Source organism: Saccopteryx leptura, chromosome 12, assembly GCF_036850995.1.
Source record: "Saccopteryx leptura isolate mSacLep1 chromosome 12, mSacLep1_pri_phased_curated, whole genome shotgun sequence".
Classification (NCBI taxonomy): domain Eukaryota; kingdom Metazoa; phylum Chordata; class Mammalia; order Chiroptera; family Emballonuridae; genus Saccopteryx; species Saccopteryx leptura.
The window spans coordinates 24401778-24420093 of NC_089514.1; the positions used below are offsets into that span (position 1 = coordinate 24401778).

The 18316-nt window shown below is 38.5% G+C and overlaps 1 protein-coding gene across 10 annotated transcripts in view; it reads left to right on the forward strand.

Moving 5' to 3' along the window:
• Positions 1–18316, forward strand: part of ETV1 (ETS variant transcription factor 1) — a 98781-nt gene that overhangs the window by 45059 nt on the left and 35406 nt on the right. For 8 of the 10 annotated variants that reach the window (XM_066353756.1, XM_066353757.1, XM_066353758.1 and 5 more), the window contains 3 exons: positions 6504–6633; positions 10444–10632; positions 14590–14837. In XM_066353756.1, coding sequence (XP_066209853.1) covers positions 6504–6633; positions 10444–10632; positions 14590–14837 — 567 coding nt within the window. The remainder of the gene's footprint in view (positions 1–6503; positions 6634–10443; positions 10633–14589; positions 14838–18316) is intronic. The other 2 variants (XM_066353763.1, XM_066353764.1) reach the window with 1 other exon arrangement.

Below are 18316 nucleotides of genomic sequence, written 5' to 3' on the forward strand. Positions count from 1 at the left end.
AATTCATTGGATTACTTATTTGGCTTATGATTAGAAAAAGAAAATCACAGGCCCATCATGATAAAGAGGCCCACACACGTTGACTGTGTTAGGGAGAAGGGGTTGGGGGAGCCCTCATCTTCTGGAAGTGGGGAACCTGTGAGAATTCTTGAGTGTTGGCATCTGACGAAAAGGAAGACATTGTTGGTTTTTATTTCTGATTAAGCTTTTTAAAGTACCGAACCCATTTCAGTGCCGCTCACACTGGATCCAAGTGGTGCAAAGAGTCAAAATGGATTTGAATGGATTTGAAATTCACCTTAGAAATTGTGTAAAGGAGAGAGTCCTGATATATATCCCAGCCTTAAGGAGTCAGAGTTTCTGGGAGTAGTGTGTTTATATATATCAGTTACCACACACTGGTTGGCTTAAAACAGCAGAGACTTATTGTCTCAGTGTTCTGGAGGCTAGAAGTCTGAGGTGAAGGTGTGGGCAGCGTTCTGCACGCTGTGAGAGAGAATCTCTTCTCTACCATTCTTCTAACTTCCGGGGGTTTGCCGGCAATCCTTCAGCCCTCCTTGGTTTGTAGCAGCATCTCTGTGATCTCTGCCTTCATCTTCACGTGGCATTCTCCTGAGAGTGTCTCCGTATCCTCATTCCTCCTTTTTATAACGGCATTAGACACATTGGAATAGATCCCACCCTAATGACATCTTAATTAGTCTACCACATAAGGGCACACATGAGGTACTGGGGTTAGGACTTCAATATATGAATTTTTGTGTGGGACACAATTCAACCTATAGCACCGGGGGTCTAGGAATCTGTGTTGTTTTCAAGCGTTGCCCAAGTAATTAGATTTTTGGCCAGATTGGGAGAAGATCCTGAGTTTAGGGATCAACTTGCCTCTGATAGCAGTTTGGAAATCCTTATGTCTTTTCTTCTAAAGTCAGTTTAGGAAGTACGTGGAGTCCATCGGAAGGCCCTAAAGCTCCGGGCAGACAGTGTAGCCACTAGGATGGAATTCACCTTTTGCTTCTAGTTTGATACCAGTGGATGTTTTGATAGGAGGTTACTGTCGTGCTAGCAACTACTCCTGATGGGGCCCCAAACTTGTCATTCCTTCCCTCACTCATGTGGAACTATTTATCCTATGACATCGAAACACATTCTCCAATGTCTGCTGAAACAGGAAGCCAGATCTGTTCAAGTATTTTAATTTGTATACCATTGGTTGACGCCCTTACATTTTTTAAGCTTTTAGTGGATATGCACTTATTATAATGCAAAAATCTTAGATGTACAGCTTGGTGAATTCTGCAGATGTATGGGGTCAAATAACCACCACACAGAGCAAGATATAAAATGTTTCCAGTACCATAGCTGGTTACTAGTGCCCTTTCTCAGGCAGTAACATTCCCTCATCTACCAGCAGAAAGGCATTCTTCCACTGTCAGTTTGGTCTGATCTTGAAATTCATATCCAGTACAACATATTCTTATGTACTTGGCTTCTTTTACTCACAACTGTGTGACCATCTATGTTTCTGCATGTGTTAGTAGTTTGTTCCTTGTTTTTACTGCATAGTATTTCATTGTATGACTATGCCACAATTTCTTCATCCATTACCTGCTAATGGACATTTGAATTTTTTCAGTTTTTGCTGCTATGAATAAAGCTGCTTTGATCATTCATATATATGTCTTTTGGTGGGCATATGCAATCCTTTCTCTTGAATATATATAAATATATACCTAAGAGAGTATTATTAGACACAGGGTAGATTTATGTTGAGCCTTATTAGCTACTGCCAAAGGTGTTTCAAAGTGTATCAGTTTATAACCTCAGTTGCATTGATACAAATTCCTGTAGCTTTAGGTCTTCAATCTTGAAGCCAATCTTTTGCAGTTTAGCCATTCTGGTATAGTGAAAATCTCATGCGGTGTTCTTTGCATTTTTCTGTTGAGTGAAGATGTTGGAATACTTTTTCATATGTTTTTTGTGTTGTTCATATGTTTGTTTTTCCATTTGGCTATCTTCTTTTATAAACTTCCTGTCTTGTTCATTTTTTTTTTTTTTTGTATTTTTCTGAAGTTGGAAACGGGGAGAGACAGTCAGACAGACTCCCGCATGCGCCCGACCGGGATCCACCCGGCTCTGCCCACCAGGGGGCGATGCTCTGCCCCTCCGGGGCGTCGCTCCGCAGCGACCAGAGCCACTCTAGCGCCTGGGGCAGAGGCTAAGGAGTCATCCCCAGCGCCCGGGCCATCTTTGCTCCAATGGAGCCTAGGCTGCGGGAGGGGAAGAGAGAGACAGAGAGGAAGGGGGGGGTGGAGAAGCAAATGGGCGCTTCTCCTATGTGCTCTGGCCGGAATCGAACCCAGGTCCCCTGCATGCCAGGCCGACGCTCTACTGCTGAGCCAACCTGCCAGGGCCCTGTCTTGTTCATTTTTAATTGGGTTACTAGATTTGTCTTATGTGTAGCAACTCTTACTATGTCATGTTGACTTTGAGTTCTTGATCAGATTTTTCCATTGCAAACTCCTTGTAGTCTGTAGCATACCTTGCATTCTTTTAATAGTGTCTTTTAATGAAGAGTAGTTTTTAGTTTACTGAAGCCTAATTTGTAGATTTTCTTTATGGATAGTGCTGTTGTGTTTTGTTCACTAATTATATTCTACCTCATGGTCCCAAACACTCTTAAAGAAACAGTAATATGGAATATATTACTCACTGATAATACCTGATATTTTGATAAAGATGATAAACTGCATTATATTGCATATTTATTCACTCTGAGATCTTATCACCTTTATTCTTATAAGTTAGATCTGATCCCTCAGGTATAATAATATGTTACTTCTTTGTGTAACAAATTGAGTTCCTTATATGTTGTTAAATCTTTTTCTTAGGAATAAATGTAAAACCTGATACTTAATCCAAAGTGCTAAACTTGAGGATATACATTTTACTATATACATTCAAAGCAGTAATAGTTGAAAAACTGTTAAGAAAATAAGAAATCACTGGCTGGTGGTGGTGCATTGGATAGAGTGTGGACATGGGACATTGAGGATCCAGGTTTGAAACCCCAAGGTCACTGGCTTGAGTGCATGCAGGCTTATCCGACTTGAGCATGGGGTCTCCGGGATGAGTGTTGGATTATAGACATGATCCCCTGGTCTTTGACTTGAGCCCAAAGGTTACTGGCTAGAAGCACGGAGTTGCTGGCATGAGCAAGGGGTCATTGGTTTGGCTGGAGACCCTGGTCAAGGTATGTACGAGAAGCAGTCAATGAACAACTAAAAGTGACGCAACTACGAGTTGATGCTTCTTGTATCTCTCTTCCTGTTTGTCTATCTCTGTCTCTCTCACTTAAAAAAATAAAATAAAAATAAAAAAGTATGGTTAATGGTTGCATATACAATATTTCTTATTCTAGGATGTAGAGTGTGTGTGTGCATACACATACTATTTCAAATCCTTTCTTTTTTAAAAAAAATCTTATTTATTTTGTTTTAAGTGAGAGGAGGGGAGAGAGACTCCCACATGTGCTCCTCCAGGATCCACTCAGTGACCCCTGTCTGGGGCCAATGCTATGCCCACCTGGGGCCATGCTCATAAGCAACTATTTTTAAGTGCCTGAGGAGGAGACTCCACCAGCCACCCTCTGTACCTGAAGGCCAACACACTCAAGTCAGTGAGCCACGGCTGTGGGAGTCTGGGATGGGAAGAGAGAGAGAGAAAGAGAGAGATGGGGGAGGAGAAGGGAAGAAGCTGATGGCAACTTCTCCCATGTGCCCTGATTGGGAATTGAACCCAGGACTTTCACATGCTGGGTAAATGCTCTACCACTAAGCCAACCAGCTAAGGCCACTTTAAATCTTTTCATTTTCACATTTTAAAGACTTTTCATCATGCTAATTTGGGACTTAAATAAAAGTAAAGAGAAAAATATTTATATAATGAACACCTATATATTCATCAGTATTTTTCTAAGTCGATCTATCCCTCATATATCATTTTTTTCTGGATAATTTTTTATTTTATTATTATTATTATTATTTTGTATTTTTCTGAAGTTGGAAATGGGGAGGCAGTCAGACTCCCGCATGCGCCTGACCGGGATCCACCCGGTACGCCCACCAGGGGGCGATGCTCTGTCCATCTGGGGCGTAGCTCTGTTGCAATCAGAGCCATTCTAGCGCCCGAGGCAGAGGCCACAGAGCTATCCTCAGTGGCCAGGCCAACTTTGCTCCAGTGGAGCCCTGGCTGCGGGAGGGGAAGAGAGAGACAGAGAGGAAAGAGAGGGGGAGGGGTGGAGAAGCAGATGTGTGCTTCTCCTGTGTGCCCTGGCCGGGAATCGAACCCGGGACTCCTGCACGCCAGGCCGATGCTCTACCACTGAGCCAACTGGCCAGGGCCTTTTTTTCTGGATATTTTAAAGAAAATTTTAGACATATTATTTTTTGTAAGAACTTTACAAATCTGTAACTTTTAAGTCTTTTGGGGGGGGGGGATACAACTGCCATTCCATTATCGCATCCAACAAAATTAACATTGATTTCTAAAATATCTAATACCTAGTTCATATTCAAATTTATTTGTTGCAAAGATGTATTTTTCTAGTTGGTTATTCAAATCAGAATGCTAACAAGTCCTTTTTTATATTATAATTTATTCTTGAAGTTTTAAAATTTCTTTTAACTGAATGGTTAATAAACAATGACTTTCTCACTTGGTGTCAAGTTAAAGAGCATGCATAAAGTTAAAGAGCCCTTGCATATGAAGACATGTAATTTCTCTTTTGTCTCTATTCTCTGCTTTGAATAGGTGTATCAAATGCATGCTATATCATGAAAATACTTTGAAATAGACCACCCAGTGAAATTATTATATTTTATTTATTAAGTGTTCTTAGGAAGCTAATTTAGGCAAAATTGGTTTCTTTGGCAAATTTGCTTTCTATGATGTGTCAGATAGGTCTTGAGCACTATAAACTATTCTGTCAAAATTATATACATGAACAAATAAATAATATTCATTTTCCTATTGCTTGGTAGTAGTTCTTGATATCAAATTTTTATATCAAAATTATATATGACATTTAAACTAGTACAAGTTTATAATGCTATAATATCATAATCAAGATTGAATGGTATCTAAATCACAAGATTTCTCCTGTTACTTGTTTATAGAATACAGACTTAATCTTTTGTGGTTTAATTCCACTGTTAATTATAGTTAAATCTCCAGAATGTGTGTCCTTCTTGTGTTTATCCCTTGATTAGTAATACTTGTGCATATTGTACATGAAAGTAAAATCCATTCTCATATCTGTATTTTCTTTATCTTTTTCCATTCATACTAAATTTTCCATTTATACTAACACTTCAGTTATTTTGACAGGATCTCTAATAGATTTTGTTTTTCATTTTCATATATTAGAATGTAAAACATGTTATTTATTGTTTTTAAAGCTCTGATTCCGTTCAAATATACATCTACCTTTTAGCCTTCCAATTTAATATGATTTTTGTATTATATTTAACATTAATGAATATAAGTATAACCATATACTAAGTTATGAAACAGGAGAAAACATGTGGTAGAGAAAAATTGTTTATGTGGATTAAATGTGATAAATAACTGTCACATATTATTTTCATCCTCACAATTCTGGTAAGCAGATAGGCAGGTACTTATTGTTCTCTTATTTTATAGATGACTATTGCTTTCAATGATGAAAGTTTTGTCTAAATTACCATCAGTTTCCTATGGATCTATACTATGTAGATTTTTTTTTTCATAGTTCAGTTGTCATTCGGTTAATCATTACTATTGATGGATTTGAGGTATTTTTCTTTCAATAATTCTTTAAAGTATATTCTAGTCTCCAGTTAATTCTTTTACTTTTTTTATGTTTCAGTCTTCAGTTAATTCAGTCCTGTTGTTTTTCTGCTTTAATCATTGGAAATCTTTCTGAAATGTTTTTAAAACACACTTTCTGAAAACTGAGCGTCAATTAATAACAGCTAAGCAAATTGCAAGCAGTTCACTTTACATAATGAGAGTTCAAGCATGTATTTTGTTAAACAGTAAACAAAAAATGGCAGATACAGGGATTCTCCAGTATCTTTTCTTCCATGAAATCCATAAAATGTTTTCTGATATGTAGAACTACCATATTTTCCCATGTATAAAACACACCTTAATTTTGAGGCCCAAAATTTGAAAAAAAAAAAAATGTATTACATAAAGTTATTGAACTCGAGTTATTCATCTACAACAATAAGTGCAAAAACAAGCCCAAGAAAGCAAAAAGTGCAAGCAATAAAATAAAACTACAAACATTGTATAAGATACACCCAGTTTTTAGACCCCAAATTTTTCAAAAATAGTTGCGCTTTATACATGGGGAAATACGGTAATATGAAAAGTTAAGCACATGAAGTAGAGGTTAATATACCTAATTCTCAGTTGCATTTCATTTTTCTCAGTATTTTTGTTTGTTTGTTTTCTAGTGGCTTTTCATGGCCTACCACTGAAAATCAAGAAAGAACCCCACAGCCCATGTTCAGAACTCGGCTCTGCCTGCAGTCAAGAACAGCCCTTTAAATTCAGCTATGGAGAAAAGTGCCTGTACAATGTCAGGTAAAGCCGTCAGGTGTTTATACAAAGGATGATGGTTCTTACGAAAACAGCAAGTCCCACCAGGGGGTGATGCTATGCCCATTTGGGGCATTGCTAAGCAACTGAGTTCTTCTTAGTGCCTGAGGCAGAGGCCATGGAGCCATCCTCAGAGCCCAAAGCCAACTTGCTCCAATCTAACCATGGCTGTGGGAGGGGAGAATGAGAGAGAGAGAGAGAGAGAGAGAGAGAGAGGGAGAAAGAGAAATGAGAGGGGGAGGGGTAGAGAAGCAAATGGGCGCCTCTCCTGTGTGCCCTGACCGGGAATCAAACCCGAGACATCCACATGCCGAGCCGACTATCTACCATGGAGCCAACCAGCCAGGGCCACAAGTCAAGTTGTATGAGTTATATCTTAAGCATATTGCAAGCTAATTAGGTAATGTGTGTAGAAGAACTACAAAAAAAAAACAAACAAATAAATAAATAAACGTTTATGATCCAGTTACACACTTTAAGAATAATTTTAAAGCAATAACTTTCATGCACTTGATTGGTTGCTTTTCTACTGAGTGATCCTGGGTTTGACAAGAGGGTCTGACTTGGCCTGAGCAGCAATTGAGAATTCTCATTCTAATGAATGCATTATGCACTTCAGATAGAGTTTGTAGGAAAAAGAATGAAACATTTGGCATGTTTCAACAGTACATTAGTTATCTGACAGGCTTGGCAGATGATCTATAAGATGCGTTCATGGACAATTGCAATAAAGTTAGAATTTTATAAGGCTTAGCAGAGGCTATTATCTATTAAAAAGCCAGTTGTTCCTTCTGATGATGATAAAGGGTGGAGCAATAAAAGTACATTGTTCATTTGTTAGAAAATTTGATAACATACATGTTCATTAAAAACCGTTCACAGTAAATTGCATTCTGCTACTTTTCATACTGGCCTCTAATTGCATAAGGAAGAAGTTGGCTCTGTATATTGAATATTTATTACTCTCAATTATAATAGAATCTTAGTTCTTAAAAGGAGTTAATTTGGAAACTTAAAAGCTGATTATAAATATTTGCATTTTTTTAAGTTATGCTGGTTCAAGTTAATAATATATTTGGATCCAAATGGTTCTTATATTTTCTCCTATCTTTACTACTTATATTTTCTATCAGGATATAAGATTCAAGAAACTTAGGTGTGTACAATCTTTCAGCAACTGACCAATACTTGCCTTTTCTCTTACTATTTATTCTTGCAAACTCAGACTTGTGTTTTAGGTTTGCTTTTCTAGGAGGGTCATGAGACCCTGAAATTATAAGCCAGTTCAATTAAAACTACAAAGCTTTTATAGAAAATATCTCTTGTGAAGTTAACTATTGAAGCATACTCAGTTTAGATAAAACAATATTGATCTGAGTTTCATTTTATAGTGTTTCTTGTTTTTGTATTTTCCCCTTAAGTGTCATGTATTCACAGAATAATTATTTAACATTGAAGAGTATTTAATTAATTTATCAATTAGATACGGAATTTCATTGAATTTTAGCATTGATCGGAAGAGTGATTATGAAATAACCACTGCTTTATATTGCCTATCTAATATTCATAAATTAACAGTAGGGGGATTGCTTGAATATTTGGAAATTCTTCCTGGGGACCAATAATTCCCACAGTGATATATGGATTAAATTCTGGTAACAACTTCTTGTTACAAACTATAAATGCAGCATTTCATGTGGGAAAAAGCAATATGCTAGGGCAGATGATGCATCATATTTTTTTTTACATGGGATTGAGTCAGGTGAACCATTTTATAAAAGGTTCTCATGTAGAAATGTTGTTAGAGAACATAAGTAGAACAAAACATGAGTACCACTCACTGTACGTTAAGACTTACACAGCATATACTTCCTCACTTTGTAGTCTTTCTATATTTGGATGTAATTCTCTTGTATAGATAGTGCAACAGAAAAAATTATTACATAAGTTAATGCAAAAAAGAAATGCTTCTTTTTTAAAGAAAAAATATGAATTGATGAATTCTTATTTTATAAGGAAATATAGTAGTTTTAACCTAAAAACATCTTTTCATTTGAAAAATAAGTAAAATATGCTTTTAGGAATTTTTTTTTAAGTGAAAGAAGGTAGAGATAGAGACGGACTCCCACATCCTCCCTGACCAGGGTCCACAGGGCAACTCCCATCTAGGGCTGATGCTTGAATCAGCCAAGCTATCCTCAGTGCCTGAGACTGATGCTTGGACCAACCCAGCCACTGGCTGTGAGAGGGGAAAAGAGCAAGAAGGGAGAGAGAGGGAGGGAAAGAGAAGCAGATGGTCACTTCTCATGTGTGCCCTGAGGGGACCAAACCCAGCATGTCCGCATGCTGGGCTGATGCTCTATCCACTGAGCCAACCGGCCAGGGCTAATGATATATTTTTTAGATCACAAAAATTATTTAAATCACATTCTTGAAGGGTACACATAGGGAATCGACTGGAATTCATAAATAAGCTTACTCATTTTATTCCTGTATGTGTGTTCAGAAGTTAGACTATGACAATAGGAGTTTTTCTTTATAAATTAACTTATTGTGTTTACATAGATTCTAGTGTTCCCCCAAATACATCCTCCCCTTTCCCGTGTTCCCCAGTACATCCCCCAGGATTTATTCTTAAGAACATTATTTTGTACTTACACTCTAAGAAACTTTAAATCTATCAGAGAGGTTTTAATTTGTCTCATTAATCTTTATTATCCCATGTGACGAAGTCAATGCCAAGCATCATTTATTTTGCATAAAAAATGAAAATAAGGCAAAAAGCATCACCTTCCTAAAATTCCACCACAAATAATGTCAAGCCAGGTTTAGTCTCCATCTTATTAAACTGATGTTCTTGTTCTAAAATCTAATGTAATATAGAAGAATGATAATATCAGAATTATTTAATGATGTTGAAATGATCTGTGCACCTTGCTTAAGGAGACATATCCAGGTTAGATGGATGTAATGCCATTTCTTTCATAGATAGTGCTGTTCCTTATTCTAAGTTGTTTATATATGTATTAAAAATGTATACATTTTACATTTATGCTGTTTCCAATTTATTACTTATCCTATTTTCTATCTCAGTGTGTGGCAACTTTGAAGATTACATGTTCTAGAATCCCAAACACCAAAGGACATAACATTTTAACTTCCTTATGACTTAAGCCAGGGGTCTCCAAACTGTGGCCCCCTAAGGCCATTTATCCGGCTCTGCTGCACTTCCGGAAGGGGCACCTCTTTCATTGGTGGTCAGTGGGAGGAGCATAGGATGCATCCTGTGCTCCTGGAGTACTGTATATGGTGGCGTCGCTCACATACAGTACTACTTCTGGTGTTGCGGGACGCATGTGTCACGGCTCCAGAAGTGCGTCATATCACTTGTTACGGCTAGCAGTGACAAATACGGAACTGGACACTGACCATCTCATTAGCCAAAAGCAGGCCCATAGTTCCCACTGAAATACTGGTCAGTTTGTTGATTTAAATTTACTTGTTCTTTATTTTAAATATTGTATTTGTTCCCATTTTGGTTTTTTTTTTTTACTTTAAAATAAGATATGTATAGTGTGCATAGGGATTTGTTCATAGTTTTTTTTTTATAGTCTGGCCCTCCAGCAGTCTGAGGGACAGTGAACTGGTCCCCTGTGTAAAAGGTTTGGGGACCCCTGACTTAAGCCTAAAATGTTTTCTTTGTTGTTGTTTGCTTAGGATTAGATTTTTTTTTTTAAATTGCTCCAAAGAAAGAAATATTCTCTCTGTCTTTTTGTTTTTTGTTTTTCTGGTTAGTGCCTATGATCAGAAGCCACAAGTGGGAATGAGGCCCTCCAACCCCCCCACCCCGTCCAGCACTCCAGTGTCCCCGTTACATCATGCATCTCCAAACTCGACTCACACTCCGAAACCTGACCGCGCCTTCCCAGCTCACCTCCCTCCGTCCCAGTCCATGCAGGACAGCAGATACCCCATGGACCACAGGTACACTGCACATCCTGTTCTTGTCAAAACGGCTTCGGGTATTCTTGGAAGAAATTCTGTTACGAATTCCTAAGGCCTATAGTAGATTTAAGAGGAGCATATTCATTGTGCACATCTGGGCAAAATATTTTTTTGGGAAGAGCTTGCTCTATCTATAGTTACAAATTATTTGTGGGGAAGGTCATTTATAAACAGACCTTTTAAAAGCATTTAAATTTGTTGCTAAAATGGAAAATTAATCTGTATACTGACATTTCAACATTTCCCTTTCGCTTTGCCTGAATTAAATTGCTTTACTTACACTTTAAATCAGATCATCCCATTTTTTATGAGCATATGTGTGTACTTGTTCTATAAAGTAAGGAGACTAATTTTAGTAGGTGGCTTACGGAATTAGGTTTTTTTTACCTTAGAGTGAATGGTGTAGCTGTACACAGTTTTGCAGAATAGAACTTATTTGATTAAAACCATTTTCCATCCTTACCATGTGATGAATATTTAATGTCAGTAAACGCCTGACTCTGGACATTGAGAATATAAAGTTAAAGAGATAAAGACTAAGTTATTACTACTTGGAAAGGAGCAAGGCCAGGGCCAGAGGCTGGAACGAGGAGGCATGCTGTGATTCTTGTTTCTTAGAGATGAATATATTTATATTTAAGTAAAATATTGGGGGACTTTTAGAGGTTTTAACACTACGACTTAAAACGGAGATTAAGTACAGCATTCCTTCTTCCCCTTCTACTTTGTACTTACAAAGAACTGGCGGTGTGCTCGTAAACGTTGAACAACAGGCTCTATGGAGAAAATCCAGAAGCCCTGATCTACAGACATTTGATGAGTCTGTGATATAAATATCCACCCCCCTCCCACCCCTGGCTGACTCCAAGTTATCAATATGACAACCCTGAAGGTGGAATTGGAAAGAGATGCGCAGTAACACTCCATTTTATAGTATTTCTACCATATACTACAGTCATAACTTCAAGCATAATTAATAATAAATGTTATACCATAATCAGGAAGCAAAGAGTTTTGAGTATTAATAGCCTTTGCTTTTTTAATAGTTAAAAAAATGATAAATTTACATAATGTACTTCTTGTTGGGTGTCTTTAACAATGGACTCACAGAATTTCTGATACTCTGCTAAAAAATTAACTTGGCCAATGGCATCCTCTAGATCAACAGAGGAAACTGGAAGATGTGCCACTTGCTACCTGCTGAAAATAAGGGAGGACTCAGATCTGCTTAGTGTAGGTTCTTGAAACCAACTCAGTCTCAAATGTAGTAAAAACCCTCTCGGTGTGAAGGGATAAGATGAAAGCATTCTTTCCAATGTGAAACGAAGCTGTATCTTTCCTATCTTTGTTTTCATCACCGGGTCCTCTTCAGCTTTAATTATTAAGTGCTTCCAATTATCTTTCTCTTCTCACCCCATAGACTGGAGACCTTGTCAGATCACAATGGTATGTGCATCTGTGTAAACAGCTTTGTAAACACAGATGAAAGAGATCTCATTGCAGGGTGGGCCGTTAAACAGATGCACATTGTGCAGGGCTAAAAGGGAAGAAGTGCACAAAAGGAGCAAGTTTCATTTTGTCCCCTTCTGGTGACTTCCCAGAGTTCTTGATCCATGCGTCTCTCACTCCTCAAATGAGTGCCAGAATTCTAGGTTGTGTATATAGTTGTCTCTTTTTGCAGAGTTGTTCTTTCTTATAGAAGGTGGCTGGCGAACGAGCAAGATGCCCGTTTTTAGGTGACCTATCTTGAAACGCTTTAGCAGAACCCATTTTAGTTTCTCTACTTGAAGTCAAATCTCTGAGACTTAGAACAGCCGGTCCGGAACTAGAAGAGGGAAGCTCAGGGTCTTTTCCCAATGCCCCCCATTGGGTTTTGAGGACAGGACCAGCTGGCCAATCCCAGGAAAATCTCTGAAGCCGTATGTTTCTGAGGAGGATTTCTCGGAGGGCTCCAGCCAACAAATGACAGTCCCTCAGTTATAAATGGCAGATTTGCTCTGGGAACAGATCCTTTCCCCAAATAGCCCCCTCCAGCCTGGGCACCCCACCTCACTCTGGGAAGGCTTCACGGCCAACTGGGCTGCCCCCTGCTTCCTTTCCTCGGGCTCAGGCTGCACCTGGGGCCAGCCCTTTGGCACTCTTTCTTGAACCCGCTGTGAAGGAGCATGGTGGTTGTTATTTTTCTTCTCAATGTTTTCCCGCCCCTTATAGGCTGTTTTCCTTTATGCAAGAGTTCATCAGCATGCTGTCCTTAACCTATTAACTCTCTTCCATTAGCTTCTTGGGTCCCATTCTTTTTACAGTAGGCCGGCAGCTCATAAGAAGGACACCAAAAACTTGTGGCTATGAAACATGCGTGCTTGATCTAAAACCCGGTCCTCGGGAAGTGCCGACGTGAATCAGGAGGATTCCTGAAAACAACGGCTCCTATTCCTTACAGAGTCTTTAGCACACCTATTATTAACTCCCTTTTAAGGGTGCAGGAGGGAGCTGGTTTCTTATTTTAACTTCAAGTTACAATTTTCTGATTCACTCCTTGACAGTTCTTAATGATAATTTCTGTTTCTTTTTTTGGCTAATGAAATAAGCGAGGGGAGGGAAAGGAACGTGGTGCGAGTCGCCTCACTGTTCTGCAATATGGGAGTTTCTACGTTTATTTTCTGCAGGGGGAGGGGGAGTTCCAGGGCAGCGAGGGAGGCTCGAGTGAAGTCACAGGATGGAGTGTTCTTAGAAATGCTAAAGCAACTGCTTTGCAGTTTTTTTTTTAGTTTTTACCTTGTTTTCGTTTAATGTTACCAAAAATAAATGCTAACTTTCCAAATTCAAGTTTCTGGAATGCTTTTAGTGGGGTGACGTGGGGAGGAAGGGAGTTAATAGGCTTATATTTGCTCATAGTAATGTTGGGTAGGTTATTTTGAAGCACTCCGGGGCATTTTTAGAGCTCTTTGAAATCTTTAATTAGTCCGCATCTTTGGGGCGGGTCAGTGATATTATGGATGGGACACAGAACCGAACGATTTTGTGATTAGCCAGTTGGTACAGGGTATCACCAAGGACAGAGCAGAGACTCACTCTCAGTCTTCGGCCAAGGCCCCAAAACTTCATGACCTAACAGCACGACCTGTCCTACCTCTATGCCATTCACCTTGTCATTTCCATGGCTGAGGCATTGCTGTATATGTTCTGTTTATCGACCTGAGATTTTGTTTGAAGCTAATGGAAGCCAATGTGTTGGGTTGCTGTTTCACAGTCAAAAGATAGTCTTATAAACACCAGCTTGGATTTGTCTCTGTATTTTCTAGTTTCATTTATCACTAGAGCATAATGTTATGTAGGACATTCTCAAAGATTTAAGAGCCCTGCCCATTTGAGAGGACAGTCACTCCTCTGTTGCTTTCTCAGTTACTGGTGGTGGGGGAAGGAAAACCAGTCGGTAGGTTTTTATTTGATTGATTGTTTTGGTTTGTTTGTGGATTAGTTTGGTGACAGAATTAAAAGGTAGAGGATGTCATTTGAGAGTTGATTTTTGTAGTGTTCTCCTGTTCTTTTTTTCCCCCTAGTATAATTGTTTGGGGACCTTTTTAATATGAAAATTTGGGAAATGATCCAATTGATTTAGAACTAGGCATTTTTACTGTAAGGGACTGTATTTCCTCAAAATAGTACACTGTTTTTCTAGCTCTATGAAAAGCACACCTTTGTCTTACTATATTGTCCTAAAATAGTGCTGTAGGGGACTATTTAGGAGAGGAACACCTGTCATTTTATGATTAAAAAGCACAGTGCTAGTGACCCAGGAAGGAGAAATCTTTGTTAAAGATTTACACTTTGAATGAGTTCATATCATGTTCATTAAACAGTTAAAAAATTGTACCAGTATTTTAAAGAGAATTCCTTGTTATTGTTTTATTTGAAACATGCTCTCTTACTTCCCAGATTTCGCCGCCAGCTTTCTGAACCCTGTAATTCCTTTCCTCCTTTGCCGACAATGCCAAGGGAAGGACGTCCTATGTACCAACGGCAGCTGTCTGAGCCCAACATCCCCTTCCCACCTCAAGGCTTTAAGCAGGAGTACCACGACCCAGTGTATGAACACAACACCATGGTTGGTGGTGCGCCGGGCCAAAGCTTCCCCCCTCCTCTGATGATTAAACAGGAACCCAGAGATTTTGCATATGATTCAGGTAGGCCCATGTTTTAAGTTACATTTCAGAAATCTTTTCACTGGTTTGTCACTTTGATTAGTGTTGGCATCAGACTGGGTGGCTCCTGACTATTTTTTTGTGTGGAATCTTTCTGATTTTATTCCTTCTTTGAATCTTTCTCTATATGTGAAGGGTGGGGCTATCAAGCTGTTTTGACATGAACTGATAGTTGATATAGTATCTAGACATGAAACCAGTCCTAAAAAGAAGTGCAATTTGTAAAATTAGACACACTCTCAGCCCAAGAGAGTAAGTAACCTTGTAATTCTTTTCTGGATTCTGGGCTTTTTTCTATTTGCTACTACAGCACGATTTAATAACTGTGTTTACAGAAAGTATAATGTCCTTTTGTACCAGGTCACTTATTGCTTCTAACTATTTGTTTGTTTCTCCTTTATTCTTGGCGTGTTTCTAAGATTCCAGAATTAAAGATTGTTACATACTAGGAAAGGAATACAAAAATACAGATTTATGGTTTATTCATAGAGCTTAGCTTTTTACTCTTATTGAAGCTGAACGGCCCGGCAAAGTAGTATATAAAGATAAAGAAGGAAGTTTTTCTTTTAAAAGTAAGGAGAATTTAAATCTGTTACAGATGTTACCACCAAATTTGACCTTGAGACCTTAAAAGAATTATTTCACTCATTTGTGCTTAGTTTCTCCTGTCACAGTCTCCAAATAGGACATCTGCTTTTCAGACATCTCAGGAACTTTTTTTTTTAAGTATAAAATAAAAGCTAATGCTTAAAAGAAGGGCACCATGTACTTGCAAGATATTATTAACACTGTAAGTTTGATCAGTAGATGACTGTGGACTTGGAACTGTTTGAAAACCATGGAATTTCCTTTTGTTTGGATGTAAAGTTAACGATGTTCTTTATGAAGAAACTGTTGCTTCTCTAAGAATAACTCAGCTGAAGTTTTTCTATCATTTCTATTTGAGGAAAGAAAATTGTCTCCGGGTCTTGAGTTTCCAACTTGCATAAAATTACTTGCTTTATTCTCAACTGCCCTTAAAATCTTGGCAGGAGGGAGCTCTATAACTGAGAGTCCCGCTCTGGCCTCCGGCTACCCTTCCTCACTGGGCAAGAAATTCGAAAGAAACTCAAAAGAAGAACTGCCCACTCAGAGGCCATGCCCCCACTTCTAGATAGCGCACCAGCTACCCAAGACCCGTGAAGTCTCTGTCCATCCAGCCTTCCAGGCCCGCTTTTCTTAAGGTCGAGCTCACCGCTCCTGTGTGTCTCCCTAGGTTTAAGGAGGTAGCTAAGGAGCAGCTGTTTGTAGGGAGGACGAGGATGGAGCGTGGGTGATCCCATATGCTCCCACGGGAGGCCTCATGGAGCTAGTTGCACAGTCTGGGCTTGAAGGATAGGAAGACATGCACCAAGAGGGGTGGGCTGGGCTCTGAAGACCGGAGGCTGCATTCACACCATCTGATTCCTTGGCTAACCTTAGAAATTCCAGCAAGTTATAAGTTTGACCTGGCTTTTCAGGTTGTTAGGATGGTATATTTTCAAGGACTAGAAGGAGAGAGACTGTGTATTTATCAGCTTGTTTGGTTTGTTTATCATTTCAAAAAATGAAATACCATATTTTTCATTCCATAAGACTCACCTGACCATAAGACATACCTAGGGTTTTAAGGAGAAAAATAAGAAAACCAATATTCTGAACCAAATGGTGTGTTAAAATATTTAATAATATTAAAAGTGAAACTAAGAGACATTGATAAGAGTGTGGTGGTTACGGGGGGAGGGGGGAGAGGGAGAGGGAGAGGGAAAGGGGAAGGAGGAGGGGCACAAAGAAAACTAGATAGAAGGTGACAGAGGACAATCTGACTTTAGGCGATGGGTATTTCACATAAGTGAATGACAAGATAACCTGGAGTTGTTATCTTTGAATATATGTATCCTGATTTATTGATGTCGCCCCATTAAAATTATTAAAAAAAATATTTAATAAAATACCGTATTTTGCACTCCATAAATTGCACAGGCATTTTCGCCTCCACTTTTGAGAAAAAAAAGTGCGTCTTACATAGCGAAAAATATGGTATATGATACAAGGACCTTTATTTGAATCTTACCCCAGACCCTATTATTTGGAGGTAATCCTGAAATGTACCATTCTGGGTTCAGTTTATTACTTTTTATACTTTTCTATGATTTATATTCATAATTAAGAACCCTGCAACACAATGAACTTTATTATAGATAGGATTCTTTTTTTTTTTTCAGTAAATTTCAGATTCTGTTAATTGATGTTATCCTTATTCTTCAATGACACTTTAATTTGCTGCATTGTTTTTTGAATTTACCACAATTTCAAGAAACTTTATGTGGACGTCTTATAAAATAGTTCAGATGATTGGTTCAAAAGCTCTTGTAGAGTATAGTATTTAAAACGTCTCTTTGTGTGTTGTAGAAATGTTTTTTAAATTTATAGTGCCAGCAAGATTAATGCTGAAACCATTCTCTTGATTTTGTGGAGGTTATATATAATATCTTCACATTTTAAGTACATATAAAATTGTATGCAACATGGTGTTGAGGCTGTATCACTTTTTTTGAGAAGGTGTGAGCCAAACAAGGAAGCAATTTAAGTAATCCAGTGAGGCCCCAAATAGGAGTTTGTGCTGGAAGATTTAATGGCATTATTTATAGGCCATACAGAATATGAACTTCAGAGTTAGTCGCTCTCAAAAGCACATTCAGTCACTTATAACCTGAAAAGCATAGGTCCATGTCTTAGCTCAGACTGTTACACTAAAATACCATCAACTAGGAAGCTTAAACAACAGACATTTATTTCTCATAGTTCTGCAGGTTGGGTGGTTCAAGATCAGGGTGCCAGCAGTTCCTGGTGAGGGCCCTATTCTGGCTTGCAGATGGCCAGTTTTCCACATGGCAGAGAGAGAGTGAGTGAGCTCCGGTCCTCTTTCTCTGCTTGTAAAAACACTCATCCCACCACGGTCACCCTACCCTCCTGAGCTAAACTGACCCTAATTACCTTGCAAATGCCATACCACAAAATGCTGTCACATCCGGCAATATGGCTTCAACAATGAATTTTGGAGGACACAATCATTCAGTCCATAAACAGTCCAGTGTCCTATTTTAAAGAGATATAGGATGTCTCTTGTAAATGGACCGTTTACCTTGCAAATGACAGACAACATACTTGTTTAATATTTGATAAATGGTTAATTTGTTCTTTCCTTCTCTAAATTAATTTCAAATTGCTCAAGTTGTATGACACCTTTGAACTCCAATTTCCATATTGTGCCAGTAGGATACAGTTCTAGTTTGAATAGTTGACTAGTAGAGTTATATGGTCTGGAAGTGGGCTAAAAAGAACTGTAGCAATAATGTAACCAGGGCCTATGAAAAATTAACCAGTAGGTACCAATGTATTTTACTAACCACTAAATTGTAGCAATAAGTTGACACATCTCT